Below are 10,928 nucleotides of genomic sequence, written 5' to 3' on the forward strand. Positions count from 1 at the left end.
TTACAACAAATGCTAAAGGAACTTCTCTAGGCAAGAAACACAAGAGAAGGAAAAGACCTACAATAACGAACCCAAAACAATTAAGAAAATGGGAATAGGAACATACATATCGATAATTACCTTAAATGTAAATGGACTAAATGCTCCCACCAAAAGACACAGATTGGCTGAATGGATACAAAAAGAAGACCCAGGGCTTCCCTGGTGGTGCAGTGGTTGAGAGTCCGCCTGCCGATGCAGGGGATACGGGTTCATGCCCCAGTCCAAGAAGATTCCACATGCCGTGGAGCGTCTGGGCCCGTGAGCCATGGCTGCTACGCCTGCGCGTCCGGAGCCTGTGCTCCCCAACGGGAGAGGCCACAACAGTGAGAGGCCTGCATACCGCCAAAAAAAAAAAAAAAATTTTCTTAGGAATTCCCTGGTGGTCCAGTGGTTAGGACTCGGCGTTTTTCACTGCCTAGGGCCCGGGTTCAATCCCTGGTTGGGGAACTAAGATCCCACAAGCTGCGCAGGTGGCCAAAAAATTTTTTTTAAATAAAAATTTTGTTCTCTAAGAACATTACTTTTTGTAACTGGTTCCTAGAGACTGAATGGGTTTGTTCTCTGATTTTCATTCAGTAGGCAAGGTAGTTTAAATGCAACAATTTTGTGATATATGAATATTGTGGATTTTCATTGGATTCTCCTGTCTCCTCCACAGAGTAGATACTCAACAAATGCTTGTTGAATAAATGAAAGAAAATATATTAATTTATTTCAGAACTTTATCATATCTTTCATCAAGTTTTTTTCAGGAAAGATCTGCCAAAGAATAGCTTCAGTAGCATGTTCTTTGGGAAAGAGGAGGGAAGAATAAAAGGGCTAAAAGTATTTTATTTTCAGCCTATTAGAGTTACTGCTTCAAACTGTGTTTTAGTCACCTGAGCCATAAGTCAAATGGGAGGGCTATTGTATTTGAAATATATTTTTTGTTCTCCAAGGAGACTTACCTAGTTTCCCCCCTCCTCACCTGTTGCTCTGATGAGATTTTCCCTCCTTTTTAATTTATTGCACAAATGCAGCAGTTAGAAAATAAGAAGAAAGAAAAATGACCCACAGTCTTACCCCATCAATTGTCTTTAGTATTCTGTGTTCCCTTCCAGTGCTTCTGTACATAAATACATATTCTGATGTACCTGTAAGTAATCACTCATAATTTTGTCTTTGGTGTTTTAAAACCTTGCAGCCAGGCAAGACAACCTCACAGGAATGGTAGGAACGATCTGGTGTGAGGATGGGAAGAAGACAAGAAATAGTAAGGGTGGCGATTGAACCTTCCCTGTTTCATTGCACCCAATCCTCAAGCCACCCTGGTGCCATCACAGTTGTGATGCTGTGCTGTGTCAGGCAGCGCACCCAGTTTCATAGTTTCAGAATGTATTGTTTAACAGTGAGGCTTAACTTGCAGTAAATAAAGGGGTCTGCGAGTAGGGAAACTCTTCAGACTGGTTATATTATGAGCTGTAGAACTGTTGCCATTTTTCTGTTCCCTAGTTGTGCCCATGAAAGAGGTGTGTCCAGGCTAGAGACTTAGGCTCAAATGGGGGAACAGGCAGCCAAGGACCAATCTCAGTTTGGTCTGACAGGTGAATTTTAGCAACTCCCTAAACTCAACTTTTGTACCTGTAAGACTGAGCGATGCAGACAGTGATGGGAAAAACCTTTTAGAAAATAGAAGACAACTTACTGGTTACTCTGCTAATGTGATGGAAGTTGCCAACTGGAAAATGAATGAATGCAAAGAAAACCAGTGCAGCTGGATTGTGTGCCACAAGTTTATTATTCAATACTATTCTGTGGTTCAATGTACAGTATTGTATTTTTAACACACTCCGATGAGAAATCTATTCCTAAAATATTCGGGAAGATTCTGACTCTGTTTAATTGGAAGATATTTGAATTCATTAAAATATATTTGCCCTCAATAATGTCCCTCAGGCATTTTTCTTGAAAGTGAGTCGTTCCTGGTCTGCAGAGGAAGAAAAACAAACACAACAGAAGCTTTTAAAATGAAACAAAACATTGAGCCAGGGATTGATTACCTGTTTACTCTGTTACATTTCTAGTGAGCAAAATGCCTTTTGTGGGTGGGGGACAAAGGTCGTCTCTGTTCCTTAGGCCCATTCAATAAAAGGCTTAATGAGTTTATATGTAAAGATTCTTTAAGAGAGAGCTGTACAAATAAAAGGAATTATTATATGTGAGTTAGTTCCATGTGACTGTGAAGTTTCACATAGAAACAGTAGACATGACCTACCTTGGCCCCACCCTACTCCAGCAACTAATCCTCACATTTATAATCACTGAAAAACGAGACACTAAAAATAAAAACAATTTTCTAGAACAAAGGCAGACTCCTACTTTCAGCCCATCTTAATGGAGTAGGTGGTCCAAAGAAGAAAAGTGACCATTACGTAAATTACCTGTGGCTGTGGGCCTGCTGGGCTCCTGGAGTGTGATGAGTTTTCCCACCACCCTTTTAAAGTAAGTCTCTAAATGTTCATTACCTGTGAACCACTGAATGGCTCTCAAAGACGTAAGAGACATCAATGGGTGTATCCTAAGAGAAAAAGACACCTGTCAGCCAAGACCAGTCACGGCAACTCATGATTCTTTCCATTGCTACAAGTGTCCATAAGTAGACTCCTCAATTTCTAGAATTCATTTTCCCTGTGAGTTGGAGGTCTGTAGGTAGTAGTTCTTTTTCACTCCAAACCTGTGTTCCCCAAAAGATCTTTTTGGCAACAAATACCTTAAGAGTATCCACAAAATTGAAAACAAGTCAAGAGAGGCTGTGCTCTCATTACTAGGAGCATGAGGAAGTCATGTGCCTTCTTTACGTGCTCCAGTTTCACTCAACCAACTTACCTCGTAAGGATGGCCTAAGAATGAAACCATATAGATGAACATGGTTCAAAAACATTTTAAAAGCAGCATAAAAATCTAGGTTGTAATGCCGTCTCAGTGGTCCCCATCCAGTGTCCCCTCCAAAATTATACTCGGAATTCTGAGCGAGAGCCAGGTTCCCAAGCCCTCTCTCTGTGTGGTCTCTTGTCATGGTCTCATTCACCTCCAGCAGCCTCACGTTCCGATCTTAGAGCTCGCCAGTTAGCAAGACAGCTGATGGCAGGATATATGACCAGGAGAAGTGAGAACTCACAGATTTTACCTCTTTAGATCACTCCAGGTTCCAAACTCTCCAACTAGGTAAGTTTGTACTAGGATAGGATGAATATAGGACATAGTTGGCTCACTGTGTGGTCATATATAAAGCCTTAGAGTCAGGCAGAGCCTCAAATAACTTTGAAAGGATGAAAGCAGAGGGGAAATAACATTTTTATGTCTCCTGTATTCCAGGCATTATGCTTGGTACCAACCCTGTCCTAAGGACCCTAGCCTTGGATTCATACATGTTATTTGGACTCCTTTCACACCAGCTATCAACATATTTCATATTCACGGTCGACCTAGTGGCTACAAGCAGTCATTCCTTCAAGTATTTATTGAGTGCCTGCTATTTACCAGGCTTTGTTTTACAGCAAGACAGAAATCCCTGCCTTCCTGAAGCTTACATTCTGGTGGGGGAGCAGGGTATAACAAGATAAGAAGTTACATAGAAGATCAGAAGGTGATAAAGTGCTATGGAGGGAAAGCAAAATCATGGGGGTGGGGTAGAAAGTGCAGTGGAGGAGGTGAGCCAGCAGGCTGTGCACGTACCTAGGGGAGAGGGTTCCAGTCAAAGGGAACAGCAAGCGCAGAAGCCCTGAGGAGGGACAATACCTGGCTTATTTAAGGAGTGGCAAGATCAGAGTGGCTGGAGCAGGGTAAGTGAGGGGGAAGGAGTAACGGGAAAGTCGAAATAACAAGGAACCAGATCACACAAGGCCTGTAGGCCCTCATTACTCAAAGTATGGTCTGTGGACCTGCAGCATCAGCATCACCTGGGAGCTTCTTTGTAATGCAGAAGTTTGAGCCCCAGACCTGCTGAATCAGAATCTTCCTTTTAACAAGACCCCTGAGTAATTCACATGCACTTTGAAGTTTGAAAAGCATGTTGGAATGTTCAAAACAGACGCGTGACATAACTTCATTTTTCCAAGGCTCACTCGGCTGGCTGAAAAGAGACAGGATGTGGGTAAGGGTGGAAGCAGAGAGACTAGTTAGAAGCCTATTGAAATAACCTTGGTGAGAGATGATGGTGTCTTGGCCCAGGGTGGTAGAGGTGGAGTGGGAAGAAACGCTTGGATTCAGGGCCTTTTTTTTTTTAATTGTTTTTTGGCTGCGTTGCGTCTTCATTGCTGTGCGCGGCTTTCTCTAGTTGCAGCAAGCGGGGTCTACTCTTAGTTGCAGTGCGCGGGCTTCTCATGGCGGTAGCTTCTCTTGTTGTGGAGCATGCGCTCTAGGTGCGCAGGCTTCAGTACTCGTGGCACGCGGGCTCAGTAGTTGTGGCTCACGGGCTCTAGAGCACAGGCTCAGTAGTTGTGGCGCACGGGCTTAGTTGTTCCGCAGCATGTGGGATCTTCCCGGACCAGGGCTCGAACCCGTGTCCCCTGCATTGGCAGGCAGATTCTTAACCACTGCGCCACCAGGGGAGTCCCGTCAGGGCCTATTTTTGAAGGTAGGACCAACAGGATTTCCTAATGGATGTGAGTGAAAAAGAAGAGTCAAGGATGACGCCAAGGATTTTGGCCATCAGCTGAGATGAGAAAGGCGCAGGTAGGTCGGACTTGGAAAGGCAAATCAGAAGTTCAGTTTTGGATACAATAAGTGAGATGTTTATTAAACATCCAAGTTGCAGAAATCTGGGCTGGAGATAGAAATTTGGGAATCATGAGCTAGAGGTGGCATTTAAAGCCAGGAGACTGGATAAGATCATCAAGGAGGTTAGGCTAGAGAAAAGATCCAAGGCCTGAGTTTTGGGACATTCCAACATGAAGAGGTTGGTGAGAGGAGGAGAGGCTAGTAGACCAGTAGAGAACGAATGGTCAGTGAGGCAGGAGGAAAACCAGGAGAGAATGTTGTTCTAGAAGCCAAATGGAATATTTCACGGAGGAGGGAGTGATCAGCTATGGCAAGTGCTGCAGATGGGCCAAGCGAGACGAGGACAGAAATATGACTGTTCTGTTTCACAAAGAAGGGGCCCATCAATGGCCTTGACAAGAGAAGTCTCTATTCTCGTCGAAGCCTCACCGAAGGGAACAGGGCAGAAAAGGAAAGCGCTTACCGGAGGTTTGTTTGTGTTGATCTTGATGGTGAAGTAGACGCTGGCACTGATTCGTGGTATGGGTCTCCGAGCAGTTGGGATGCTCCAGTGTACACAGTAGATGTAGTGGAAGCTGTGAATCACATCTTCCCTCTTTAAAAACTCTGTGTAGTGCACCCAGCGGCCGTGATACTTCCAGTGCTGTTTCATAGGAAAAAATAAAAAGCACACAAAGGAAGAAAAGCAGACTTGTGTTCAAGCTGTCTAGACGAAGGCAGCGCACAACAGTAGGGGTTACAGCCCTGCTTCTGGATCCATTTCTAACACTTTTGACTGGGATACAAACTACAGTCAACCCCCGCTTATCTCCACAGGTAGGGGAGAGAAAAGGTGGAGCTAAAATGTCAAATAAGTGAATAGTGCAGACATTGCTTGAGATTGGGCTTTGGAGCTCAGGGGCCCACGCTCAGTGTGTGTGTACATACACACCACACACACATACACGCTAACCTCCTTCCAGACCTTTTCTTGGAAGGCAACTTTGGTTAATTGGAAAATAATTAGAAAGTGCTTAGAACACGTGTTCTGCTCACTGTACTCCAGAAGACCTAAAGGTGTGACTAGAAAGTAAGGGGGCTGATTTCACAAGCTGTTTTGGAAAATCAGACTCAATTCATTGCAGCCCTAGGTGGTAGGTAAAATAAGGTCAGAAAAGGAATAGATCAGGCAGGGGATCATTCAGATCCCTCAGATCCCTTGGAGAAGCTTCCCCCTCCAAAGCACAGATCTTACTAACACCTATGGTCCGCACAAGGCATGATGTAGCCTTGAGTCTGAGCACCAGGCCTTGAATGCCAGAGGTGTTCAACAGGTTCAACAGAACACCGTTGCACTGGCTATTGGGGCACAGAAATCTTCCTAAAAAAGATCTTGAATTAAGATGCAGGTCCACAGAAGGAAGGAAGGAAGGATTGTCTAACAATCCCACTGATGTAGAGAGAGAGTTTGGGAGGAGATGGTAAAAAGACTTTAGGCCTTCCTTTAAAAAAAAAAATGTAGGCTGGCCTTCTGCCTCAGCTAACTTTATTTCAAACTTATACCCAATTGGCTGTTTCAGTTAGCCAGAGAGGAGCACCAGACCCTAGATTCCTTGAGATCAGTTCTGTGTCTTCTTACATAGATCATTTTCCCTTTCACTGAAGGAGTCTGACAGCCAACCCCATGAGGCCCGTTGGAGCATGTCTTTTTTTTCCCAACCTTTCTGTTACTTGATATACTTTTTCAGGCCTAATGTTTAATCTGTCACACAATCACAGACTTTGTAGCATTGGAGTGGTCCCTAAAGATCATCTAACAAGGCCCCTCACTTTGCAGATGAGGATCCTGGGGCCTAGAAATAGGAAGGGACAATCCCACACAACAGCTGGGACCCAGGCTCCCGAGCAGCCAGCTCGGAGGGCTCCCGAGCAGTGCTCTCTCCACCCCATCAGATGTCTCAGTTCTAGGATTTTCTAAAGCAGCCTTAGACGCAGTAAATTCAGCTATCTCCATCAGGCCACTCTCTTCCCATTTTTATCTCTGTGCAGTGAGTGTGTGTTATCCCATGTTTTATCATTTTTACATAACATTGCTTCATATACTCACTTCCAGGAAGCAGTATCTCATTGTGCTACTCTACCATGGATGGCTTAGCCAATTACATATTACTGGACACTCAAAATCAACAGGCACCTGGAAGTATATGCACAAAACTGTTATCGATGATAAGTGACATTTGAGGGAGTAGATCTGGGAACTTTCATTTTCTACTTTGTGTCTTTTTGCTCAGAGTTTTTTTTTAATAATGATGTCTTATTGTAAAAATATTTTAAGTATGGTGATAGGCATGGGGGATTTTCCAGTTTTTCTTATATTAAGAACTTATTTGTATATTCTTGTTGCAAGATTGCATTCCTGAAGAAAATTAACCAATTATTATGCCCACTGGCAATGTATAAGTGCATCAGTTCCCTCCCCACAAACACACAAGCCTTGTGATACCAGATTTAATCATTCTTTTTTTTTGGGGGGGGGCTGCACCGCATGGCATGCGGGATCTTAGTTCCCAAGGGATTGAACCCGTGCCCCATTTCACATTGCAATGCCTTAAAATCTTTTGAATTTGCATTTTTCATTGATAGTAAACTGCATTATTTCTGTCATCAAAAAGTACTTTTCCTGTTAAGGTGGAAGAAGTATATCAGACAGACCTATGATCAAAACTTCATTTTGCTGGTTAATCAGAAAGACTTTGGGGCTTCCCTGGTGGCGCAGTGGCTGAGAGTCCGCCTGCCGATGCAGGGGACACGGTTTCGTGCCCCGGTCCGGGAAGATCCCACATGCCGCGGAGCGGCTGGGCCCGTGAGCCATGGCCGCTGAGCCTGCGCATCCGGAGCCTGTGCTCCGCAACGGGAGAGGCCACAACAGTGAGAGGCCCGCATACCGCAAAAAAAAAAAAAAAGAAAGACTTTGAACAAATTGCCCAACCTCTCTGAGCCTCAAGATTCGTCATCTGTAAAATGGGTACACTGAGGTACCTATACACAGGTTTGTTGTGAGGATTAAATGAGATAATGCATGTGAAGTGCTTAGTGGTGCTTGGCACATAGCAGTGCTCACTCAGGAAATGGTAACTCCTAATTTGCTGTCCCCTGGTGTATGGTGGACTCCGGGAAATCTGCAATAGGCTTGAGAAAGTTCTCCATCAGAAATGCCTAGCACTTAGATGATAGACTTCACTTCTAGGGCTTGCTGCATTAGTGGGGCTGGGAACAGGGTGATTTTATGTCAGGAGTTATATAGAGCTTTTACCTTTTCCATCACCTTCTACTTTCTAATTTTCTGTGTCCTCACAACAGCCCTTGACTTAGCTTTTCATCTGTGAAGAATAATGGTATGGAGAGAATAAATCTGTTCATGTATTCAACACATATTTATAGAACATCCTCTATGTACCTGACCTTTCTAAGGCCTGGGGACAGAGCAATGAACAAAAGTCTCTGCCCTCATGGATCATGTGGTCTGGTGATGGAAAAAAGGCAATAGTGTAAATAAAATCTAATATCATAGGTAGAGGTAAGTGCTAATGGAAAAAAAAAATAAGAGGAGAGATGGGTGCAATTTTAGATGAGGTGGCCAGGAAATGCCTCAGTGAGCAAAAGGCGTCCTAACAAAGACCTGAAGAGAGGGAAAGTGCGAACGATGAGAGTAGATCTCAGGCAAGAGGGTTCCAGCAGAGGGAACAGCAAGTGCAAAGGCCCTGAGGTGGGAGCATGCCTGGCAGTTGAACAGCAAGGAGGCAAGTATGGCTGGAGTGAGGAAGGTGAATGGGGAGAAGGTGGTGGGTGATGGAGTCTGAGCAGTCAGTTGGGAGGAAGTGGGGTTGGAGACTCAGATTATGTCGGGCCCTATAGGCCACTGTCCGGACTGACCTTTGCCTTTTACTCAGAACCAGTAGGATCTGCAGGGCAACATTTTCCTGCTTGTTCTGTGTCCAATTTCAGTCTGATTCACAGACTTTGGGTGCAGCAGGCAGTCACTTTTGCCCCAACCCAAATGGGAGATGTGCTCCAGAGCAGGAAGGCCCAAGAGTAACTAGTACTTTGCACCGTTTCTCTTCACTGTGCTCTTGATACCCCTTGCAATGGCAATGGCGAGCCGTGCCGCAATCACGGATGGAGGGTGTGGAGCCAGGAACCCCTGACCTTTTTCCTCCTTCCCACCTGACCAAGCCTTCCTGGGCCTGGGAAAGTGCCCTTAGGGTGGAAGGCTTGGATGGGCTGATCAGAGGAACAGAGACAGCTGGAGACTTCTCCCAGGCTGGGGGAGTTTGCCTCCACCAATTTCAACTGGTTTCTCTTCTAAGGAAATACAGTGAGTGGGGATTTCAGGCCATTCTTCTTCATCCACCCCGCCAGTTATGCAAAGCCACCCAGGGCCTTCTCCCCAGAGCTGCTGGGATAAGCCACACAAATAGGTCAGAGCCAGGACCAGGAGGAAAAAGAAAAGAAATTCATGAGCATGTGCATCTGACTGTACAGTGAATACATTCCAAAGCTAAATCAAAAAGACTCGTGATCTGTGTGCATCCCCTCTGTTAATATGAGAACTCTAAAGCTGGGGCTGGAGAACCCCTGTTTTAGAGGGGCATCTCCCTCCTTAGGCCACTAGGCCCCCATTTAGAGCAGCAGCATGGGGAAATTGCTTAGCTGAGAATATCCGATTTTCCTAGGGAAGTGTACGGTGAGGAAGACACAAACACTGGAAAATACAATTGGCTTTTCACCTTCAAAGACTATCCCATCTTGACTTTGCAACCCAGATGAGGACAGTTTTTACTTATTCAGGTCGCCTGTGATATCATTGCTTAGGCTTCCTAGAAGGACTTCCACTTTGCATCAAACAGGAGCCTTTTTTTTTTTTTGCGGTACGTGGGCCTCTCACTGTTGTGGCCTCTCCCGTTGCAGAGCCCAGGCTCCGGACGCGCAGGCCCAGCGGCCATGGCTCACGGGCCCAACCACTCCGTAGCATGAGGGATCTTTCCGGACCGGGGCACGAACCCGTGTCCCCTGTATCAGCAGGCGGCCTCTCAACCACTGCGCCACCAGGGAAGCCCAAACAGGAGCCTTTTAATTGTTCTTCCCCTTTGTGCTGAGCTGGAGTGGTCAACGGACTTACCGAAACGAAATCCTCAATTTGTTTACGGCCCCTTTCTTCTGTGAATTCACCCTGTGTGATCCAGTCGATATTTTTGATGGGCTTTTCGGCTTCTGCAAACAAGGTATGAGTTTATTAGTTGCCTCCTAGTGTGCTGTTACATAATGAGACCATCCTTTACGCACCCCAACAGGATTACTACCTTCCACGAACTTGATGGCAGCAGCGATGACATTCTTGGCTACAGCTAGAGCTAGTTCAGTTACATTTTGAGTGTCTTCTGTATCCATCATCTGGCTTGTAGGGACCTTTATCCACATCTACTTCCTTCTGAAATTTGACATTTTTAGTCACATTCATTTTCTTTTGGCTTGGAAAAAAACTCAAAAAGTTACTTTTTGCGTGTGTGTGTGTGTGTGTGTGCACGCGCGCGCACGTGTGTACACTCTCGTCTAAGTACAGACTATCTCTTGAAGAATCATAAGACACAGGAAACGGTGTTGAGGTCCATATTCCTGAAAACCAAGGATTTGCCAATTCTCATAACCATGAAGACTTCAGCAAGACATAGCCGAATGATTCCTAACTTCCTTAGAGTTCTAACAATATTGATTTCCAGTTGAGTCTTTCTTAGAACTTCAACCCCTGCTTTAGGCCACTGAGGGCACGCGACTCTTTAAAAAAGTGTATCAAAATGATTAGAGGCAGTACAGTATAGGAGAGGTTCGTCTTTCAGGTTTTTTTCTCTTGGATTTTCCAGGTATACAATTATCCGCCAGAAACTATCATTTTTTATCTCTTTTCCTACAATATATGTGTTAGCTTTGGGTAACACTTACAGAAAAATGGAAGTGAAAGTGGAGATGGTGAGCCTGCTTCCTTTGCGTCGGGCTTCAGTGTGTGTGCTTTCTGGTGTCACACCAGTAAGTATGATGCTGGCTCATGGCTTGAGATTTATTCAGAAAACATTTGTCTGCTCCTATTTTAGTAA

At 44.9% G+C, this 10,928-nt stretch overlaps 1 protein-coding gene across 1 annotated transcript; it reads right to left on the minus strand.

Annotated features, from left to right (window-relative positions):
• Positions 1-1,818: 1,818 nt before the first annotated feature.
• Positions 1,819-10,250, minus strand: AKAP14 (A-kinase anchoring protein 14). Its single transcript, XM_060137279.1, has 5 exons — positions 10,140-10,250; positions 9,959-10,050; positions 5,264-5,443; positions 2,547-2,599; positions 1,819-2,008 (listed from the first exon to the last, which is right to left on the minus strand). The coding sequence occupies exons 1-5, from the start codon at positions 10,228-10,230 to the stop codon at positions 1,819-1,821; spliced, it is 606 nt and encodes a 201-aa protein (XP_059993262.1). The 5' UTR covers positions 10,231-10,250.
• Positions 10,251-10,928: the final 678 nt, after the last annotated feature.

This window comes from Lagenorhynchus albirostris, chromosome X, assembly GCF_949774975.1.
Source record: "Lagenorhynchus albirostris chromosome X, mLagAlb1.1, whole genome shotgun sequence".
NCBI classification, from domain to species: Eukaryota; Metazoa; Chordata; class Mammalia; order Artiodactyla; family Delphinidae; genus Lagenorhynchus; species Lagenorhynchus albirostris.